At 38.8% G+C, this 24776-nt stretch overlaps 1 protein-coding gene across 1 annotated transcript in view; it reads right to left on the bottom strand.

Annotated features, from left to right (window-relative positions):
• RYR2 (ryanodine receptor 2) overlaps positions 1-24776 on the bottom strand; it is a 582989-nt gene that overhangs the window by 266248 nt on the left and 291965 nt on the right. The window contains exons 28-29 of the mRNA XM_052640524.1: positions 16473-16681; positions 14260-14434 (exon numbers count right to left, since the gene is read on the bottom strand). Coding sequence (XP_052496484.1) covers positions 14260-14434; positions 16473-16681 — 384 coding nt within the window. The remainder of the gene's footprint in view (positions 1-14259; positions 14435-16472; positions 16682-24776) is intronic.

A 24776-nucleotide genomic window follows, 5' to 3' on the forward strand; every position in this document is an offset into this window, starting at 1 on the left:
TTTCAGAATTTTGGAAGTTTTAATACTTTTTTCTCTTTTTATGTCTCTCAATTACACAATTTTTAAATGAATACATATTTTATTATGAAAAGAAGTGATAGTGTATGTAAAAATATTCATTTAAGAAAATGGGATACAGAAATGTGGCAGAATGATGGGGATATAAGGTGGTTCAAATACATATTCTTCAAGTTATTCAAGTTCAAATTCTCAATGCTAGTGAGTTTGCATTGAGCTCAGTACCAGAAATCCTGCTAACAAAATTATACTAGTACAAGAGTGATCAAGAGTGATTTAGTATTATGCATTACTAACTGTACCCAATACTCTGTAATAACCTATATGGGAGAAGAATCTGAAAAAGAGTGAATATATGTATAACTGAATCATTTTGCTGTATACCTGAAACTATCACAATGTGTAAATCAACTATACTCCAGTAACTTTAAAAAAAAAAAAAAAACACTTTCAACTATTCATTTCTTTATCCAAGTTTTTTGAGCAGCTACTGTGTGCCAGCAACCAGAAATGTTAAGTGACTAACACAGACCCAGCTAAAAGGTTCTCAAAGTCTAATATGATGGGGAGACAAGTGAAGAAGTGAAGCCAAGATAGCCTGCTGACCCACTGAAAAAGAGGGAGTGGCAAGAGACAGGAAGAGTAGAGAGATGGAGTCAGGAAGGTTTTGCAGAAGATCTACCATCTAGCAGAGGGCAGACAGGGAGTACTAGGAAACGACTAAAAGTAGAGTTTGGAATCCAACAGACCTGGATTCAAGTTGCAGCTCGACTGCTTCTTGGCAAGTCACTTAAATTCTTCAAGCTCTAATCTTTGCTTCTGTAATATCTATGCAATACGGTTATGGTTTTAAAAACAAGATCCTGTATGTATAGTACTTGACATGTATGTTCATTAAACTAATTTTAAATGGAAAAAAAAAAGAGTAAAAGAAACTAAATAGCCATAATAAGAGAATGGCTAATTATGACACACACACAAGATTAAACAGGTACAGTCACTAAAAATCATGTTTAGGACTCACAAAAATAAAACTGTAGGGGTAAATAAAACTAATCAGGCAACACTTAAAATGGGTTATTCCAGGTGAAGCATATACAGGTGTTCACTCACTATTTTCGCACTTCTTGAAAAGGCTGACATTTCTTAAAATACAAAATTAGTAAAAATATCAAAAGTTATGCTTAAAATGTTTTTATGCCTTAGGACAATATTTATCAAATTAAGGTGGCAAAAGAAAATTATTTTTACACCTCCAACTTTTAAATGGGAGAAAACACATTAAAAATCAAATTTCTCTCTGGGTAGTGGAAACATAATTTTTAACCATTTTTATTATAATCCTTTATGTTTTACAAATGTTGAAAAATGTATTAATCTTATGAAAGATAAATGAAAATAATTTTTCATCAGCTTATAGCAGTAGGTTTTTTTTTTTTTTTTTTTCTTTTTTTGCTTTAGTATTTTGGTCTCCTTTAGGGGAATATATTTGTGAAAGTACATCCACAAGTAGAAATTATCCTACTTCTTTCTCTTTTTAATTTAAATGAAGTAGAACCTAATAAAAATTAATTGTATTCTGACCTCTGAAGATGCAGTTTCAGTAGCAACTATGAAGATCCCCTGAAGAAGGAAATGACAACCCACCCCAGTATTCATGCCCGGGAAATCCCACAGACGAAGGAGCCTGGCGGCTACAGTCCATGGGGTCGCAAAGAGTCAGACACGACCCAGCCACTACACAGCACAGCATTTCTGTTGTGGCTATTTCTAAAAACTATGTTTTTAAAATGAGCATCTTACAGCAGGAAGGACTAGATGACAATCGTATCAGAGCAAACAGAGAGTGGAGAAAAACTCCAGGTACTTTTCAATTGCCAGGCCTTGGTCACTTCCATTTGGCCAGTGTCCTGCAAACAAATGCTTACCACACAGGGCTCCCTAACAGCAGCTAATTCCGAGTGTTTATCTAACGCTTCATCTTAGTGACCATTAACAATCATTCATTGAGACAAGAATCATTATTATCTTTCCCAGTGACTGAATTCCAATCTCAGTTTAAATCACAGCTAAGTGGTCAGAAAAGAACCCCAGGTGTGCCAGATCTGAGTCCACACTTTAAGTCAGGCCTATAAATTCCCAAAGAGTAGAGATTTTAGGTTTCACGGATCATACAGTCTCTGCCAAAATTACTCAAGCCTGAGTCGCAATGCAACTGCAAATAGCCTGTGAACAAAGGGGCATGGGTGTGTTTAAATAAAACTTTACTCACAAAAACTAGAGGCAGGTGGACGTGGCCCTCAGGCCTCAGTCTGCCAACTCCTGCTCTGAGTTTTCAACATTCAAACACTGTATCCAGTCCCTCCATTTGGCAGATATGTAATGTATACTGACCACATGCCAACCACTGTTCTATGCACTGGAGATAGAGTTGTGAACAGGACAAAAAGGAGCCCTTGCCTAACCAAATCTTACCTTTATGTAGAGAAGGCAGATAGTAAGTAAATAAAGAGTTATCAATATACATAACGTCAGGAAGTCATAAAAGTTATCAAGATGGATGTTTTACCATAAATTACAGAACTTGATAAATGACCTCACTCTTAATAATTGTCCACAGTAAAACATGACAGTTGAAGTTCATTTGTTTAATAACTGAGGTGAGCTGAACTCAAAAATATTCCAACCCAATGAAACCGATTTCCACAAATTCACACACACACCTCCCTCAGAACAGGTGAAATATCAGTCCTACCTTCCTCTCCTCTGTGCCCTCCCTCTTCTATTCCAGTTACCTTAACTGACATCCTGCAAATAACAAAGTCTGATGTATCTAAAGGAAGTTTTCTTCCTGGCAGTGGGTCTTAAATAAGTACACACCAGTCCAGTTGGTTACTTGGGCCTGTGCCAGACCCGCCTTAACTATTGGTAAATCTGTTAAAACAGTAGCTACAACTTATGGCTAAATTGCTTCCTCCAACGAAAGACAGATGGCTTCAGCAAATTTTAACTTTCTCCCTCGAAGAGCCACCTCACTCCTGAGCAGAGGGGTATGTTGGGAGCGTGCAAGTCCAGCAAAGAAATTGGCAGTCACAAGGGTGTGGGGGCGGGCTGTGGGTGTAAAATCTGTGGTGGGAGCCAGAATAAAAAAGAATATAAAGCAGATCAAGCCTACCAGCTTTTCCTAAGAATACACAATTTCAGATTTTGGAATTTCTGATATTCAGGTAGAAATCCACATTTATAACCTAAACTAAACAGACAAAAGCAGATAAAAATGGCTAATATTATACTAATGTCTAAATCTGAATTATTTGATCAGAAGGAAGGGCAACATTTACTAATGGTCTACTATGTGCCCGATTATATAAGGCACCTTTCCATCTATTATTAAATATTAACCCCATTTTTCAAGGTGAGAAAACAACTAAGATGCTAAATTATTCTGTCTAAGGTCCTATAGTTAGTTAAATGGAATGCTAAAATTTGAATCAAGAATGCTGATAGGGAATGTAAAACAAAAATTATTTGCCTTAGATTTCTGAGATCTTTAGAACTTTGAAAGAGGTATGAAAAGACCATTTCCAATTAACGTTTCTTTTTTTTTTAAGGAAACGAAAACAGAGGGCTATATGCCCGAGACCATATAGCAAGTATTATTTTTCAGAACTGGATCCAGAAGCCAGGACTTCAGACATGACATTTGTTGCTTCTGTTCCATTTTGGCTTTGAAAATGAATTAAGAAATCATGCTACGTGAGGTCTTAGGGAATTTCCCGTGATGCAAATGCATCTTTATTTTTTTTTTTTAATTTTTATTTTTACTCTATTTTACAATACTATATTGGTTTTGCCATACATTGACATGAATCCGCCACGGGTGTACATGAGTTCCCAAACATGAACCCCCCTCCCACCTCCCACCCCATATCATCTCTCTGGATCATCCCCGTGCACCAGCCCCGAGCATCCTGTATCCTGCATTGAACATAGACTGGCGATTCGTTTCTTACACGACAGTATACATGTTTCAATGCCAGCAAATGCATCTTTAGTGCAGGACATTGTAACACCAATGCTGGCACAACAGGGGCATTCCCATACCTTCTTCCTGGCTCTTGATTCAGCAGGATTTTTATTTTTGACCTTGAAAGCCATCACAGGGCTTCCCTGGTGGCTCAGTGGTAACAAACCCACCTGCCAATGCAGGAGACACCGGTTTGATCCCTGATCTGGGGAGATCCCACATGGCGCAGAAATACTTAGTCTGTGTGCTGCAACTAATACACCTGCGCTCTAGAGCCTGGGAGTCACAACGACTGAGCCCTCATGCCCTAACTACTGAAGCCCGTGCACCCTAGCCTCTGCTCTGCTGCAGAAGAAGCCACCGCGATGAGAAGCCCGCACACTGCAACTAGAGAGTAGCCCCTGCTTGCTGCCACTGGAGAAAGGCCTGCACAGGAACAAAGACCCAGCAGAGCCAAAAATAAATAAATAGTAAAATTATATACAAAAAAGTTCAGGGTTTTTGGTACCATCTTACAGAAAAAATGGAATGAACTTAAAAAAATAAATAAAACCCTCCCATTCTCTCCATCAGTTCAAATCCAGAAAAAAAGAATGTTTAATATACACAAGGTCTGACATCATTTATCCTGACTCCTTGACCTTTTCTGTATAATTTAAACCCTAAATCTTGCTGTTTGGTTCTACTGTATTTACATATAATAAGCTTCTGGTGTTGTACTTCTATATAATTCCTTCTAGTACCTCCAAGTTATATTCACAATATGCAAAACTGCCAATTTTCACAGAGGTTAGTATGTATATAAGTTATTTTATACCACCAACTTTATTCATTCTCAAAATGCTCTGTAAGGTAGAGATTTCCTCTGTTTATCAATATATAAAATTTAAGTGTCAATTAACTGGTCAGCTTAGGTTTAACAGTTTGATTTTCACTGAATTAATCAATCATTTCACAATGAATTTCCCCAAATGACATGATGTTTAGATTACATACACACAGGCTCAAAATACATATTAAATAATAATCTGAAAAGTAACTGTAAAGATTAAAAATCTTACATTTAAAAAATTATTATTTTTTGGCCACAAGGCATATGGGATCTTCCCTGACCAGGGATTGAACTCATGTCCCCTGTGTTGGAAGCACAGAGTCTTAACCACTAGACCACCAGGGAAGTCCCAGAATCTCCTCAGTTCTTAAAAGTATTCCATGGATGTACAACATATTTTAAGAGTTATTCCTGGAAAAATCCAGGGAGTTCAAGGATAGTGTCCCTTTCCGAGACTGTTTATTCTGGTTTCCAACATCTTCATATTCTTTAGAGTTTGTCTACCACTTTATAACTAAATGTCCTTATCTACACTCAAAATATCTAGTATCCCATTCCATTATCTTAGCTGTCTGGATTGCCCAACTGCAGTGATTCATAGTCCTAACTTCTTCCTTCTTTCAACAAGCACTTATTTTTAAGTGGAAAGTGAAAAAAGAAGTGAAAGTTGCTCAGTCGTGTCCCACTCTTTGTGGCCCCATGGATATACAGTCCATGGAATTCTCCAGGCCAGAATACTAGAGTGGGTAGCCATTCCCTTCTCCAGGGGATCTTCCCAACCCAGGGGTTGAACCCAGGTCTCCCACACTGCAGGCAGATTCTTTACCAGCTGAGCCACCAGGGAAGCCCAAGAATACTGGAGTGGGTAGCCCTTCCTTTCTCTAGGGGATCTTTGCAACCCAGGAATCAAACCAGGGTCTCTTGCACTGCAGGTGGACTCTTCAGTGGTGAGCTACAAGGGAAGCCCTATTTTTAAGTGGGGAGATTCCCAAAAATGTTACTTTCCCGGGTCTGTTGCGAACCTGGGTCCCAGTTCTGCATCAAGAACAGGTTGTACAGGGTGGTACTAGCTACAGAAAGGACAGATGTTATGATGGAGCCAGAAAGTCAGTAGGTATTTGGGAAAGTACAGACTCAACCTTAATTCACACCATGTTGATAGCTACACTGGATGAGTCACACATATCCACCAAACAGTTTGTACTTCAAATGAGGGTAAAATAATATTGTAAGATAGCTAACTTTCTATACTCTTTTTCTTTCTTTTTTTAAGGCAGCATAATAAAATCAATAATGGAAAGCTATTCCTCCCTTTTCCTTTAGCGGTCCTTTCTGCCTAAAGCTATGCAGCTAGTTTAATTATTAAAAATATTCTTTCTGTTTTCTCCTGAGAGAAGGAATTCCATGCAGTCTCAGCACCAGGAATTGAGTTTTGCTCACTGTCCTTTCAAGAGTTAGATACAGAATCAAAAGCAGCCTTTATGGATTTGATTATAATCATTACAGGTATAAAACCTGAGGGCCCAGAGCTGAGTAACAGAAGAGCTGACAAACTTGAAAAAGCTCCAGTGTAATGAGACACGCACACAGATATGTACTCATAGCCGACTTTGTAAAATGCAGGTAATCTCTAAACAAGATAACTATTCTTTCACCATCTGGCAAGATGTTAAATAATTCTCTTCCTTGCTTTAAATTAAGGATATGATTAGCTCTTCAAACTACTGGTAACATGAAGCTCTTGCACACTGAGTGTAAATTAAGAATGATACTAGGGATGAAAGTATAGAGGGGGGTCATGTATTCGTTTCCTAGAATTGCCATAGCAAAATACCACAGACATTTTTCTTTACTCGTTCATCTATCCACAGGCATTTAGGCTGTTTGCATAATGTGGCTATTGTGAATAATCCTGCAGTGAACATGGGAGTGCAGGGATCTCTTTGAGATCCTAATTTCTCTTCCTTCAGGTCTATATCCCAAAGTGGGATTGCTAGATCTCATGGTATTATATTTTAAATTTTTTGAGGGACCTCCATACTCTTTTCCATAGCGGCTGCACCAATTTTCATTCCCACGAATAGTGTACCAGGGACTCCTTTTTCCCATACTCTCACCAACATTTGTTATCTTTAGGGGTTTTTTTTTAACATATTTTTGCAGGTGTAAGGTGATATCTCATTGTGATTTGATTTTCACTTCCCTGGTGATTAGTAACATAGAGTACTTCTTCCTATTTATTCAGTTTCTTTGCTTATTCTTAAAATGGGTTATTTGGTTTTTGTTGGTTTGGGGTTTTTCTAATGAGCTGCAGGAATTCTTTATTTTGGATTACCCTTTATCATATATGTGACTTGCAAATATTTTCTCCCATTCCAAAGGTTGCTTTTTCATTGTGTTAATAGTTTCCTTTGTTGTACAAAATGTTTTTAGTTTAATTCCACTTCTTTATTTTTCCTTTTGTTGACTGTTCCTGTTGAAAAAAATCATTGCCAAGGCCACTATCAAAAAGCTTCTCCTTTATGTTTTCCTCTTAAGAGTGTTAAAGTTTCAAGTCTTATGGTGAAGTCTTTAATCCATTTTGGGTTGATTTCTGTGTATAGCTCAAAATCATGTTGTGCACAGCCACAGAAACATTTTCCGTATGGTTCAGAATTACATAAGGGTCCAATTTCATTCTTTGCATATGAATATCCTATTATCCCAACACCAGTTATAGAAAAGATAAATCTTTTCTGACTCTGTGTTTTTGGTATCCTTATCAAAGATCAGCTGATTATATATGATCAATCTCACAATAAATTTTATCTCTCAATAAAGTTTAATGATCTTCTCTTTAAAGTACTGTAGACCTTATTAGAGTGATGACTAGTGACTCCTGAAAACTCCTAATATTACTGTAAATGGAGTTTTCTATTTAGTTTCACAGGTTTTCTGTTAGTATAGAAATGATAGCTTGCTAAATCTTCCAATTATTCCTAGTAATATCTGTAGCTTCTTTTTAGGGCAGCGGTCCCCAACCTTTTTGCCACCAGGGACGAGTTTTGTGGACAACAATTTTTCCACAAAAAATTGTGGAAAAGGGAGAGGGTGGTTCAGGCAGTGATGAGAACCACGGGAACGACAGATGCAGCTTTGCTTGGTTGCCCCGCCACTCACTTCCTGCTGTGTGGCCTGGTTCCTACCAGGTGGTGGGCAGGTACCAGTCATGGCCTGGGTGTTGGGGACCCCTGCTTTAGGGTTTTCCCTGCAAATGATTACCTTATCGGCAAATAGAGATTGCTGTTCCTCTTATTCCAGTTCTTAACATTGCCAATTTCTTTTCCTTGTCATATTAAAAGTTTGAAAATCAGTTCAGGAATAGACACTTTTTAGCACAAGAATATACTAAAGTACTAAAAGAGTTTATAAATATTCTATATTTAAATTTTTCGTACATCTACCTGTCTTTATATCTGTGCCATACTTGACTTGGGATTTTTTTCCATCTTCATAACTTCTTCTTTTTGCTATAGAGAATGTCAGCTCAGACATATATATATTGGCTAGAAAAGCATCAAAAGAACAATGTTGTTAAGATATATAAAAATATATTTATTGTCCACTAGCCCTGTTCTTGTCCGTTATGGTAAGAATTACTTCCACTGGTCTCTGGGGGAAGTGTATTAAGAAACGCTCCATATAAAAATTATCACTTAAACAACAAACAAACAAAAAAACTTTAGTCCCAAATTTGATATGGAATAAACTCTGGCTTTGGTAAGATGAAACAGACTCTGGATGAGTCAGCAGAACTCCTTTCAGGTCCCTGCTATACAGCATGCATCTTAGTTTGATTGGCTACCAGGCCTCCGTGACTAAAAGTTAGAACGTCTTCTATGTTATGAGAAAGACAATTTGTGATAAAAATAACTCCTGATTAGTTAACTGCATATGGACAGGGGGAATATATCTAAAGATTCCTGATGAAGAGACATGCTTGAGGTGGAGCAGTGAGCAAGCATAAATTCCTGTTCTATTCTGAACAGACAGGCACCAAGGATGCCTTTTGATAGGTTCAGGTGAAACTAAAACTGTATTGGTCAATTAATTTGTTTTCCATTGCTGTGAAACAAATCACAACCAACAGCAGTTTAAAATAACGTCCATTTATCATTTCCTAGTTCTATAGGTCTTCCTGGTGGCTCAGATGGTAAGGAGTCTGCCTGCAATGCAGGAGACCTGGCACGATCCCTGGGTTGGGAAGATCCCCTGGAGGAGGGCACAGCAACCCACTCCAGTATTCTTGCCTGGAGAATCCCTATGGACAGAGGAGACTGGTGGGCTACAGCCCATAGGGTCGCAAAGAGCTAGACACAACTGAGTGATTAAGCATAGCACAGTTCTATAGGTCAGCAAGTCTAGGTATGGCATAATTGGGGTTCTCTGGTCAGTGACATAAGAAGGCAATCAAGATACTGACTGGACTGTGTTCTCATATGAAGCTCAGAGTCCTCTTCCAAGCTCCTTGGTTGTTAAAGTAATTCAATTCTCTGTAGTTGTATGATCAAGATCGCCTTTTTCTTGTGAGTTAGCAATCATGGGCTGTTCTCAGATTTTTACCATGTGGCCCTCTCATATCAGAGTAGTTTGTTCCTTCAAGTCTGGGAGATTTTATCTCATACTTTGAATCTCTCCAACTTCAAGAAGCACCCAATCTCTTTTAAGGGCTGACTTGATTAGGTCGAGCTCATATGGTTAATCTCTGCTTGGTTAGCTTAAAGTCAACTGATTACTAACCTAATCACAAAGCTATACCTCATCACATTCAGATTTTGCCCACACTCAAGAAGAGAGGATTATACAAGGCATGTCTACCAGGGAGCAGGACTCTAAGAGGCCCTCTTAGAATTCTGTCTGCAATAGAGGGTATTGCTACCTCTTTTCCTGGTCTCTTCCCAATCTTGATCCTGAATGTTTGTCAGTCTAACAGTGAGAAGAGACCAGGAAGAACTCACAGAAAACCTTACCAGGGACAGCAATTGCACTTGCCAGCACTGTTCCTTAGTTGACATTAAAGCCAGAGGACTCTTTGAAAAATGAAGATTCAATTAATCTCTTCGTTTTATCTACAGATGCTCTGAAGTGATGTTTTTTTTTTTAATCCAAATAGAAGGAAGAATCCTAAAAGAGGATCTGCCACATAGATGAAATAGCTTTTAAAGTCTGAAAACTCCACTCCAGGACTACAGCTCTGTAACACTCTTGCTCTTGACCATGTAAGTCCTGGTCCTTTGAGGGGAGTTAAAAGACTAACAGATCTTGTTCTTCTACCAGAGGCCAGTATATCTCAGCAATTTGTTCTTTGTTCAAATCACATATAAGCTTTAAGGTCAAGTCTGTGGTCACCGAGGGATAGTGCATTTCCTCTTTGGGAAAGAGATCTGTAGCCTTTTAGAGAAGCCTCAATTGCATCTTTATGAAATAACCAGACCCTCACCTCAAACTAACTGGATGGCTACATCTCCACCTGGATTGAACTGGATAACCCCATCAGTCTTTCAAAGATTTCTGTAATTTTCCTTTTGATGTTATCTAGAAACAGTTTATACTGGTCAAGACATCATTTCAGTTATGTAAACTATTCAAAAGGCAGAGACATCAAAATATATTTAGCTGTGTTGTCTACTGAGCTGATCAGATAGGGATGTGCAGAGTGTACATACGCATCTGTCTGTGTACATATATGTATATGTTTTATAGAGAGAAAACTTTCTGTCCATTTTATTACATAGTCCTTTTGATTGCTTTACATATGCCTAAGCTATTTCTGCAGAAACAAAAAGGAATTATGGGATCTTTAAAAACATCAAATCAAGCACAGGACAGACACAAAGACAAGCTAGGTATAATACCAATCTGAAAAAGAGCACTTATGAACCTTTTTAATACTTTAGCAACCACAGCATATTCCGGTGGACCTAAATTAAAAGTGTTTTTAATATACTCCTTTGAGCTGTAGACATCCCAAGGGCTCACTCTCAATGGTGATGGGTAAGTTAGAGAGCTCAACTCAGGGCCTCATATTATACTTTCACCCAGAGCAATTCCATTGTAGTTTTTTAAGAAGCTATGTATTGAATAGAGTGCACTTTGTAAAGGCCCATATGGGAAAAGAATTTTAAAAAAGGGTGGATCTATGATTCATTTTGCTGTACACCAGGAACTAACACAACACTGTAAATCAACTCTACTCCAATAACAATTTTTTAAAAAAGCAGCAGCATTCTATCATGTATACTATCATGTAAGAATTGAATCACTAGTCTATGTCTGACGCAGGATACAGCATGCTTGGGGCTGGTGCATGGGGATGACCCACAGAGATGCTATGGGGAGGGAGGTGGGAGGGGGGTTCATGTTTGGGAACACATGTAAGAATTAAAGATTTTAAAATTAAAAATAAATAAATAAAAAGGAAGAAAAAAAAAAAAAAAACAGCAGCTATGTAAAGTAAATTGGAAGAGAAAGGGAAAATTCCACCTCCAAAAAAATCATTTGAAAGTCACAGGCATGGATAAGCTTCGTAGTCCTTTTAATGGCAGAAAGTTTTTTCTTTTTTAAATATAAACTTATTTATTTTAATTGGAGGTTAATTACTTTACAATATTGTATTGGTTTTGCCATACATCAACATGAATCCGCCACAGGTATACACGTGTTCCCCATCCTGAACCCCCCTCTCTCCTCCCTCCCCGTACCATCCCTCTGGGTCGTCTCAGTGCACCAGCCCCAAGCATCCAGAAAGTTTAAAATTATGACTAGCCCCTATAAAGTTAACAGTTAACGGTCATGGCTAAATAAAACTTATCACCTGCTTTGGAGACCAAAAGGATACTTTCTAACACATCCAATAATAATCCAATGAATGGACCATAGAATTTTAAGATAATTCATCAGAAAGCTCTTTATAATTCTAACACCATTCTATGAATCTATGTGGTATAAATTAAACATGCAAAACTTACAAAGTCATTTTAAAAATTTAACTTCAAAATAATAAAAGCATAATATGCAAGCATTTTAAAATAACAATTATAGAAATAAAACCTCAGGTTATATCTATAGTACTGGACAGTATGGACATTACACAGAAAAACACACCCTCTCTCACCTTCCCTGTGATATGCTGACACTCATATCCCAGAAACAAAACCAGCAGAGGGGAGATAGGTGATGGAGGGTTAAAGGGAAGGATGGGAGCACCCTGTAGGGCTCCTGAGCCAGAATCCTTTCCTTCTCCCCTATTTCTTGTTTGTAGGAAATAGACTGTGGCCTCCTTGAACTACCCCAAGTTCCACAGGGCAGATTCGAACAGTCGCTAATTAGGAAAGGGAGGGATAGAAACAAGAGAGGAACAGCCAAGAAACAACAGTGCAGCCTTGGGACAGGGTCCAGGTTCTACCTCAAAAGATACACATAAAAATATCTTTAAACTCTTCAGAGAACCAAAATCCCCCCGCAAATGGAGGATGCCAGCATTCTGCATTCCAGAATTAAGCAACCAGAAACACTCCTCAGATTACCTGAGATCAGACTGAAGAAATGCGGTCCTATGCACACACACCCTGATCTCAGTAACCCCACCCTTGAACCAATCACTATTAAACTCCTCACCAAATCCTTCTGATGGCAGGAACCCACTGTGCCCCCCTTTGCCCGCAAAGCAATAATGCTATTTTCTACTTCACCCCAAACTCTGTCTCTGAGGTTCAATTTGGCACCAGTACAGAGGCCAAACTTTCACCATCAGTTTCATCCACTATCCAGAGATACAGGTATTCAAAACAAGTTATAAAAAGGCAAAATTCCTACTATTTTCACAAATCTATGTTTGAAATCTATGGTCACACCTACTCAAATCCCTGGGTCATGCCTGCTTGAAAAATATGGGCTTACCTGTTCAATTCCTGGGCCAAGAACATTCCCTGGAGGAGGAAATGGCAATAAGCTCCATTATTCTTGCCTGGGAAATCCCATGGACAGAGGAGCCTGGTAGGCTGCAATCCTTGGGGTCACAAAGAGTCTGACATGACTCAGCATACCTGCTCAAAAGCTCAGTTAATGAATAACTATAGAACTTCATGCAAATAATGAACTGGCTAAGGTTTTTTTAGGGTTGGTGAGAAATTTATAGACTTTTTAAAGTATTGATTGAGGTACATCTTAAAATCCAAGACTATATATACATATATTAATATAGTCAAGTAACAATTACTCAGTTATATCCAACTCTTCTTGATTGCATGGACTGTAGCCCTCCAGGCTTCTCTGTCCATGGGATTCTCCAGGCAAGAATACTGGAGTAGGTTGCCATGCCCTCCTCCAGGGGACCTTCCAGACCCAGGGATCAAATCTGTATCTCTAACATCTCCTGCATTGGCAGGTAAGTTCTTTACAACCAGTATCACCTGAAAAGCCCCAATAGGATATATTCAGTCATTAAAAAAAAAAAAAGTGTTAGGTTATTTTGTTTATATGCTCTAGATTAACACGATTCAATAGAATTCTTGTTGATGATTTAAATGTTCTGTATCTCTCCTGTTTAATTGGGCACCACTAACCATAGGCTCCTGTTGCGCATTTGAAATGAAGCAAGTGCCATTAAGAAACTCAAGTTTTAACTTTATTTCATTCAAATTAATATAAATTCAAAGAACCTCATTTTATGACAGTGGCCACCCATTGGAAGCACTGTTCTATAAAACACCTACCCTCTCATTTCTTTTACAAACAGCTTTGTCTTTCTCTTACAACCCTTTTCAAGGTCATCTCAGAGCCCCACAGGCAGAGGTATCTTTACCCTGCACTGTGCTTCCATGGAATTTTCTGCATTGCTTTATTTTAGAACTTATCCACGGAATAGAAACTGTGCAGGTGCAAACTTGCCCTGCTAAACTATATCTGCATAACAGTAAGACAATGCTTCATTCCTGTCATCTCAGAATCCAGAGAGGGCCTGATATGCAGTAGGCTTTCGATATATTTTTTGAAATGAATGAAAGAAAAGAAGCTATAAGCAGCTGATTGAACAAAGAAGTTCTAAATGAACATTTAATATGTGTGGAAAACTATCCTTTGCCTGCCATTGTATTTTCTTACTCGCATTCATAAAAACCATTTATGCCTTAGCAGAATCCTAGCTCCGAAGTACAGAGAGAGTTTCTGCTTAAGTCATTTCAAGGCTTTTGGATCCAATAAGCCTTATGGGCACCACTGTGGTTTACAGCTGCAACTCATTTGCTTGCTCACCCTCAAACTGACATGGTTGGTAAAGAGGCATCAGAACAAAGAGCTTCCCTGTATCCCAACGTGAAAAGAACACAAGACGCAGTACACTTACCGTCACCAACATCAAAGTCCTTGAAAGCCAGTTCTGAACCTGAATCATCAAGAAGGATTTCGCCATTCAGTGTGAACATCATGGTGTGTTCTGTCATGTCAACCATACACCCCACAACATCGCCAGCTTGCCAGGAGCGCCCATAGTGCTCATTGCCCTGGTGCCACCGCTGGGCCTGGAGACAGAAGAGTCACTGTTACAGAAAAAGCCAGACCGGCGCCCGCCCACCGCGACTGGCACAATTCACAGCAGCCCTTGTGTTAACGTAGCAGGGGGAAGAAATGCAGTCAGCCCATCTGTCTACAGCAACTCGCTAAGTGATGTGGAGGTACCCAGGGATTCTGAATCCTTGACATTAACATCATATGTCATTGAATGTTGAGAAAAACTCAAATGCTACTTCATGATTTGAGTCTATTATTTTAAAAAATCGAACCCTATATCCTTTCTGTTAAAAGAAAAACTGTGTCTTTAGAAATTTATTTTTCTCACTACAATGAACACTTCCCAGGATATGAGTTGTTTTTCTCCACTCCCCCAAATACAGAGAATTATGAACAGAGAATCCGCTGGGAAGTGATCACTGAAAATGACATTCTAATTTTCAACTCTTTCAAAATAAAATTCCATTTCTTGGAACCAGTGGCACTCACATTTTAGCAAAATAGAAAACTAGAAGCATTTTAGTATAGAAAGGGTTTGAGTCAAACTTAAATATATTCTTTAGATATTTACTGAAATAATAAGCCAAAAATCATGTACATATATGTCAACACTGCTTTATCTATAACACAGGCGAAATCTCATAAATACATTTGAAACATAGTCTTGATAAATGTGACCTTTGAATCTGTAAGTATATTCAATGATTTGCAGATACAAAATTATAGTATTTTATCAGATAAATCTTTTTATTTTTCCCTAATGTATCATCTTCATTGTAAACTGATATATAACAGAATATATTCACCAATGCAAAACAATGATTTTCCTAAAGTATAACACACTGTACTTTTTAAAAATTTATTTAACCAAATTAGGTACCAAAAGGTGTTAAATTTTTCTATCTATCTGATATAGAAAATAGGACTCAAGAAATGTAACATTTCAGAACAAAGTGGGTCAGTTGCCCTAGAAGACACAATACTGATTTCTAGTACAAAAAGGCTTTCCTAGACACACACCTGGCTACCCAAATGTCAAATATCTTCACAATTGCTGATTTATTTTAATTTTTTTCTTTAATTAGGAAAAAAGCTCCCTCCAAAGGAATATAAATTTACTGAAAAAAATTAGCAAATTAAAATAAGATAAAAGAATAAAATATCAATAACTTTATCAACCAAAACTGACTATTACTATTCTAGTGTGGTTATGTTCATATATAAATATTTTTAATTTTAAAATATTTTATACAGAAAAAGTAAACATTCAATGTTTATATAATGTACAAATAAACAATGTACCAAAAAAGAAGAAACTTACCAGCTTTCATCAAACTGAAAAAATTGAAATTACTCATAACACTGAAAATGGAAACTTTTGGTGATTATAAACAACAAACAGCATTACTGTGGCTATTAAATGTTTATATCTATCATTAATTATTGCTTGAGGATAATGGACTTGCTATGTCAAATGGATATATTTTGCATTAGCATATAGAGTTTTAATGCTTTTGATAGATGAGGATGATTCACCCTTTTTATATGATAGAGAATATTTTACTTCTTAAACTTTGAATAGTCTTAATTTTCACAGGGTGAGAGGTCTCAAAATGTCTCAAAATGTTTTGAGACTACAGACAGCAGTTCTTCTAGAAACTATATTCTGAGTTTGGGTTCAGGAAAGCACAATATTAATATTACATGTGTGTGTACTCAGTTGGTGTTCAACACTTTGTGACCCCAAGTACTGTAGTCTGCCAGGCTCCTCTGTCCATGGGATTGCCCAGCCAATGATACAGGAAAGGGTCCCCATTTTCTCCTCCAGGGGATCTTTCCAACCCAGGGGTTGAACCCACATCTCCTGCATTGGCAGGCAAATTCTTTATCCCAGAGCCACCTGGGAAGCTGGACCATCAAAAGGTAAACGAGTGGAGATGCAGGGAGGCAGTGTGGGGCTCACAGCACGCGGATGCCTTAGTGCACAGTAGCCTACAAAGGCAGGAACCTATTAACTCCTGTGTCTGGCGCCCAGCAAAGTGCACTCACCTTGAAGCCATCAAAAGCAAAGGCACGTTCATCTGAGCCAAGCTCCTGATCAGGTTGACACCCTGGCCTGCTCCAGCCAACTCGCATGTCTCCAGCAGTGATCGCCTCGAATTCAAAATACCACCTTCCAGCCTTCACAGCATACGTTTTCTCAGCACGGAAGATGCGGAACCTCTCTCCTGTGCCGCTGCACACTTCAGCTCTGGCAGCTGTGAATGTAAAGGGGTTCTGGTGATCACTGAATGGGAAATTGAAAGAGGAGGACAGATACCACGTAACCTACAGGAACAATGCTAATGACACCTTCTCATCTTGATTCACACGTAACAAAGTGTTTTCATATCAGATGGAACCAGCTGGGTCAAGTGCAAAGTATACATAAGGCCTGCATTTGGAGGCACTGGTGGTTAAATGTCACTAACTCTGTAAGAGCAGATGATGTTAAGATTTTTTTTTTTTTCCTTTGGAAAAAAGTTTACCAAGTTTACACTTGGTGGTTTGGTAATGGAAAGCAAAATAGTAGTGGAAAATGAGATGCACTTAAGGGCATGAATGGGAAGAAGACAATAAAAGAGGTGGGCATGGTGGGAGAAGAGGAGGCTAGAAGGAATGAGGAGAGTAACACTGCCATATATACACACTACTATGTGTAAAACTGGGAGCTAGTGGGAAGCTGCTGTATCGCACAAGGAGGTCAGCACGATGCTCTGCGATGACCTAGGGGGTGGGATGGGGGTGTCATATGTAAACATATAGCTTACTGGCTTCATTGTTCAGCATAACTAACACAACATTGAAAAGCAATTATACTCCAATTAAAAAAGAAAGAAAGAAAGAAAGAGAGATGGGTTGGAGAAAAGAGGGAAGAATCAGCCAGGAAGTGAGGAGGAAAGAGAGAAAATAAGAAGAAAGAGATCAACATTCACAGAGAACAGTAACCATTGATAAATTTCACAGACAGGATGGCTAAGTGCATTACGTCTTCCCCTAATCTACACCCTCACTGTAATGTGCTACACATACCAAAGCTGTGTTTAAGAGATTTGAGGAAACAATAAAAGGGTCAAGTCCAGCATCAGGATTAGTGCTGTGTGAAGGGAAAAAAACATCTGTAGGAAATGAGATGTACATGACATGGATGTGCCAGTGAAAATTTCAGACCAGGGAACCTGGAGCCAGGAAGACTTCAAGATCGTCACCCTCTAGGAATTCACATGCATGCGGACACCGGTCCTCTGAACAGATATCAAAGGGTATGGTCAGCTCTGTGAAGACCAGGGTTAAATACAGAGGAGGGAATTTACATGACTTGACCTACATCTCACAACTAACAAATGGCAGAATCTGGGAGCTGCCAAATGCCACAAACTGTGTTCTTTCCACTCTTCCTCCAGCAGCTGACACGGAATTAGCAGATACCAGCTACATATTAGTTCTCATCTGTTCTCAAGTTAGGAAAGACCTTATAACTAATAAAAGTTTAATAAGAACTTAACTACTGATATGGCTAAATAAACAAAAACACTCAAGATAAGCTCTAAAGGTTGCCAATTAACACACGGTTAGATCACCTTTAACAACTGAAGCTTATATTGAAGAAAAGAAAAATGGACTAAAGAGGTTCTAGCCCATAATAGGGGCTGATTTAATGAAAGGATCAGTTATTGCTTTTTGCTGATTATGTGATTATAGGGGATATAGAGGAACTATATCTGATAAACCTTTTAAAAGCTGTGTTAAATTTCTGAATAAACAATATTTTGTTTTTTCACCTCAAGTACATACACACACATGCTCACACCTAACAGCCTAGTCTGCTCCAGGCAAATCTCCTGTATCCAACAGTGAAGCCTCAAAAGTCACACACTCGTATCATGTAAGACACTCAAGTATCTTCCTGAAAAAATAGATGCATTCAGGTCAGTCACTCAGTCATGTCCAACTCTTTGAGACCCCATGGACTGCAGAACGTCAGACCTCCCTGTCCATCACCAAATCCTGGAGTTTACCCAAACTCGTGTCCATTGAGTCAGTGATGCCATCCAGCCATCTCATCCTCTGTCGTCCCCTTCTCCTCCTGCCCTCAATCTTTCCCAGCATCAGAGTCTTTTCAAATGAGTCAGCTCTTTGCATCAGGTGGCCAAAGGATTGGAGTTTCAGCTTCAACATCAGTCCTTCCAATGAATATTTAGGACTGATTTCCTTTGGAAAGAACTAGCTGGGTCTCTTTGCAGTCCAAGGGACTCTCAAGAGTCTTTTCCAACACCACAGTTCAAAAGCATCAATTCTGCACTCAGCTTTCTTTGTAGTCCAACTCTCATATCCATACACAATTACTGGAAAAACCATAGCTTTGAGTTTAAAAATGAGGCATTTATACTACTCTATAGAGCTGACAGCATGTACAACCTTCTCTGAAAAGGAAAGGTTTGCTTTTGATACATTCAAGTTAGGAGTGGAAAGGGACTTGAATGAGAAAAACCTTCACCTTTACCTTGTCGGTAAAGGGTAAAAAATTCTCACATCTATTATTTAAAAACTGAATGATTTTTGAAAGATTGAATAGTAAACTACTTTTCAAGGACAAGAAAATTTACTATTCAGAAGATAATTCTAAATGTCATGGTACTAAAAAAAAAAAATAGGAAACGACACATTTCCAGTCAATGTCTCCCCCAAAACAGGACACTGATCCATTGTTTCTTTAAGTCATGCTTGTAATCTTCCTGAAATGCGTCACAGAGGTACAGAATACGATCAAGGAACTACACGAAGCTTGGGAGATTACGTGTCAGGAAAATAAAATGCCCTCAACATATTTATCCTTATTTTTAGTGATGCTGACATTTGTAAATACAATCACACTTATTACATTCTCATGTGGACTAATAGATTAAATTCCCAATTTCCTAAGTATGGAATATTCCATTTTTTAGAAATTTAAATTACTGAAAAATTCATGGGTCCTTTTTCCTAAGTTTCCAAGATATCAGACTCCACAAAATGCAAAGTGTGCTCAAAGAGCCAAATAAATTTTAATATTAGTTTAAGTCCAAATACATTGGGAAATCTGATATAGAAATATAACCACTACATAATTTCCTTAAAATCCTACTGCAAATTTCTCTTGCTATTAGGATTCATCATTAATCTCCCCTACTAATAACGGTAATAAAAATAGGGGGACTATAAAGAAGATCTGGGTCAGTAAGAGGCAATGATGAAGAATTTGTTCACCCTGGCATTTTTCTCCTTGACCTCAAGCTGCTGTACTATTCTTTCTCTTATTGAAGTATAGTTGATGTACAACACTGTATATATGTACAACAGTGATTCACAATTTTAAAGGTTATACCCCAATTATAATTATAAAAAATGGGCTCTATTACCTGTGTTGTGCAAAATATCATTGTACCTCATTTGATACACAGTAGTTTGTTTCTCTTAATCACCTACGCCTACACCTTGCTCCTCCCGCCTTCTCTCTCTCCACTAGTAACAACTACTTTCCTCTCTACTTCTGTGAGCATATTTCTTTTTCTTAAATATATTCACTACTTTGTTTTATTTTTTCAGATTCCAGACATTTGTTGTTGTTCAGTTGCTAAATTATGTTCGACTCTCTGTGACCCCATGGACTGTGTATGGTACGCCAGGCTCCTCTGTCCTCCGTATCTTCGGAGTTTGCTCAGAATCATGTCTATTGAATTTGTGATGCAACATCATCTAAGCATTTCATCCTCTGCTGTCCCTTTGTCCTTCTGCCTTCAATCTCTCCCAGCATCAGAGTCTTTTCTAGTGACCCAACTGTTTGCATCAGGTGGCCAAAGTATTGGAACTTCAGCTTTAGCAACAGTCCTTCTAATGAACAGTTAGGGCTGATTTCCTTTAGGATGGACTGGATGGATCTCCAGCAACACAGTTCAAAAACATCAATTCTTTGACACTCATCTTTCTTTATGGTCCAACTCTCACATTAACACATGACTATTGGAAAAATCAAGCGGAGACATTACTTTGCTGACTAAGGTCCATCTAGTCAAGGCTATGGTTTTTCCTGTAGTCATGTATGGATGTGAGAGTTGGACTGTGAAGAAGGCTGAGTGCCGAAGAATTGATGCTTTTGAACTGTGGAGTTGGAGAAGACTCTTGAGAGTCCCTTGGACTGCAAGGAGATCCAACCAGTCCATTCTGAAGATCAGCCCTGGGATTTCTTTGGAAGGACTGCTGCTAAAGCTGAAACTCCAGTACTTTGGCCACCTCATGCGAAGAGTTGACTCATTGGAAAAGACTCTGATGCTGGGAGGGATTGGAGACAGGAGGACAAGGGGACGACAGAGGATGAGATGGCTGGATGGCATCACTGACTCGATGGACGTGAGTCTGAGTGAACTCCGGGAGTTGGTGATGGACGGGGATGTCTGGCGTGCTGCAATTCATGGGGTCGCAAAGAGTCGGACACGACTGAGCGACTGAACTGAACTGAACTGGAAAAATCATAGCTTTGACTTTCTGAACTTCTGTTGTCAAAGTGACATCTCTGCTTTTTAATATGTTGTCCAGGTTTGTCACAGACATCCAAGAAGCAAGTGTCTTTTAATGTCATGGCTGTAGTCACTGTCCACAGAGATTCTGCAGCCGAACAAAATAAAATCTGTCACTGCTTCCACTTTTCCACTTGCCATAAAGTGATGGGACCAGACGCCATGATCTTAGCTTTTTGAATGCTGAGTTTTAAGTCAGTTTTTTCACTCTCCTATTCCACCCTCATCAAGAGGCTCTTTAGTTCTTCTTCACTTTCTGCCATAAAGGTGGTGTCATCTGCATATCTGAGGTTATTGATATTTCTCCTTGTAATCTTGATTCTAGCTTGTGATTCATCCAGGCTGGCATTTTGCATGATGTACTCTGCATAGAAGTTAAATAAGCAGGGTGACAATTTACATTCTTGTTGTACTCCCTCCCCAGTGTGGAACCAGTCTGTTGTTCCAATGTCCAGTTCTCACCGTTGCTTCTTGACCCACAGAGAGGTTTCTCAGGAGACAGGTAAGGCACTCTGTTACTCACATTTCTTTAAGAGTTTTCCACAATTCATTGCGATCCACACATATGTGATACCACACAGTATATGTCTTTCTGACTCATTTCACTTAGTATAATGCCCTTCAAATGCATCCATGTTGCTGTAAATGTCAAAATTTTCTTCTTTTTATGAGTAATATACCATTGCATGTCTATACCATACCTTCTTTATCCATTCATGTGTTGATGGACACTTAGTTGCTCAGCCGTGTCAGACTCTTTGTGCTCCCATGGACTGTAGCCCACCAGGCCCTTCTGTCCATGGAATTCTCTACCAAGAATACTGGAGTGGGTAGCCAATCCCTTCTCCAGGGGATCTTCCCAACCCAGGGATTGAACCTGGGTCTCCTGCATTGCAGGCAGATTCTTTACCATTTGAGTCAACAGGGACACTTAAGTTGCTTCCACACTGCAGGCAGATTCTTTACCAACTGACCCACAAGGGAAGCCCCTAAGTTGCTTCCATATCTGGGCTACTGTAAATAATGCTGTTAGGAACATTGGGGTGCTTGTATCTTTTTGAGTTATTATTTTTATTCTTTCAGATATATACAATAGGAGTGGAATTTCTGGGTCATAATTGGTGCACTATTCTTACACTCATTGATGGCATTCAACTGAACTTGAAGTGAATATGCTGTTCATAGATATCATGCAAAGGACTTGCATGCTTCACGGATTTTCCTCCAAATGTCCAGGAGGCTCAGTTTATATTCTAATTTTCTTACATTACTATAGAGTAGCTTGCAATCACGGTTTAAAGAAGAAACAGATCAGGATTCTGTTTCTTGATAAAATCACTAAGTGGAAATCTGAATCCACAGATATTAAAAAAAAAAATACCCAGGCAATCTGCAACAAATTTCTCTTGCATATCCTAAAACATTAAGCAGCTGAACACAAAAGTAGGCCCTATAAGTACCTGCTGAATTGAATCTAAGAACAAAGACTCTCTTGAGCCCTGGACACAGGAACGCTGCCAAATAGGTAACCAGCAGCATCACTGTCAAAATGCAGAACTTCTCTCCAAATATGCAATTGTTATTCTTTGCTTGAATTTAAACACTCTATATTTGTATATTTCTAGCTCATGTAAGTATGTTACATAAATGATTTTTATACAGTTATAATAAGTGCAATAGTAATTGACATTTTAAAAACTGAACAGCAGATAAATTCCCATCGCACTCTATCAGGGCTACTCAAAGAAAAAATTCAGGATTTAGGCCTTTAAAAACCACTTTAAGATTAAGGGCAAGGTCTGATAATATACTGTGTTCCTTGTACCCCCGAGATCCTACCATCAAGAAGGCAAACACCAATGACCATTCAAATAGGACCTACAATAGCTACACTCACTGCATCTAAACCATACACCAAGAGACGCTTACCACTAGAGGGCAGTCAAGATCTAACTATAGATTAAAAGTATACGTTATTTATAATAAGCTGGAAGGCAGGCTGCTAAGCCGATTCAGTCGTGTCCGACTCTGTGCGACCCCAGAGACAGCAGCCCACCAGGCTCCCCGTCCCTGGGATTCTCCAGGCAAGAACACTGGAGTGGGCTGCCATTTCCTTCTCCAATGCATGAAAGTGAAAAGGGAAAGTGAAGTCACTCAGTCATGTCCGACTCTTCGAGACCCCATGGACTGCAGCCTACCAGGCTCCTCTGTCCATGGGATATTCCAGGCAAGAGTACTGGAGTGGGATGCCATTGCCTTCTCTGGGAAGGCAGACTAGTCTCTTGAAAATTTTACACTTATCTAGAATCCTTTAGATCTAAAGTGATATTTGAGTGAACTCCAGGAGTTGGTGATGGACAGGGAGGCCTGGCGTGCTGCAATTCATGGGGTCACAAAGAGTCAGACACGACTGAACGACTGAACTGAACTGATAAGTAAGCAATTATAAAACCTTTTAATGAATAAGCATAGATGACTTTTCCAAATATCTTAAAATATTATTTAGGACAATTCTCCAAAGATAGCACAATTTCAACACTGAGTTCATATTCATCCTGGAATACATAAATCAGCATTCTGCTGACTAACAGAAAATAAATTATAACCCTGATGAATTACATAAGGTCCAGTATTCTGGTCATCTGATGCAAACAGCCAACTCACTGAACAAGTCCCTGGTGCTGAGAAAGACTGAGGGCAGCAGGAGAAGAGGGTGCCAGAGAATGAGATTAGTGGACGGCATCACTGATGCAATGGATGTAATAAACTTGGGCAAACTTTGGGAGATGGTGAGGGACAGGGAGGCCTGGTGTGCTGCAGTCCCTGGGGTCGCAAAGAGTTGAACACGGCTGGGCGACTTAACAACAACAGATTCAATTTTAACAAAAATATCATGCCCTAAGGTAAGGTACATACTCTATATTCAAAATGCATAACCAACAAGGACCTACTGTATAGCACATGGAACTCTACTCAATGTTATGCAGCAGCCTGCATGGGAGGGGAGTTTGAAGAATGGATACATGAAAATGTACGGTTGAGTCTCTTTGCTGTTCATCAGAAACTACCACAACATTGTTAACTGGCTATAACCCAGTACAAAATAAAAAGTTTAAAGTTAAAAAAAAAAATATGCTGTTAATTTTTCTGATGTCAGCGAAACAGTATAGCCAATTACAAACTAAAGTTTTAAATCTTAGTGATCACCAGACATTTTGCTTCATTCCACAAACCATCTCACATCTATCTTTTCATTTCCATTTTTCACCATCCTTCTTCTGAAGATCACATGTTTCCAAAAGCCTCGCAACTGGTCTCTCTATCCAAGCACTCTCCCCCTCCAATCTGTTCCTTTCCACTGTCGTCATAGTACTGCTACAGAACACTCTAACCACAAATCAAACTTTCGCTTTAAAACTTTCTGAGGCTAGAATTTCTCATACAAATTTACCATACTTCTTAGCTGGGGCTTTCAAAATATTCCATATTTTATAGCCTAATCCTTCTATTTCCAACTATTGCTGTTCTCTCCCCACTTACACTCTGTATCTTAGCCTAACTTGATAATCAATTTTCCCTCATCTCTTTCTGTATTCAATGACATCAGGTACACTTCCCCCTCCGGCAAGAATGCTCTTTCTACCACCAATCCCTACTTAGTATTTTGATCTCTCTAACAGCGAACTCAGACACACGAACTCAGACATGGAAAATGAGTCTTTCTTATGTATGTTCCATGGGTTTCAGTGGCCACACATGA

This window comes from Budorcas taxicolor, chromosome 5 (assembly GCF_023091745.1).
Source record: "Budorcas taxicolor isolate Tak-1 chromosome 5, Takin1.1, whole genome shotgun sequence".
Taxonomy (NCBI): Eukaryota; Metazoa; Chordata; class Mammalia; order Artiodactyla; family Bovidae; genus Budorcas; species Budorcas taxicolor.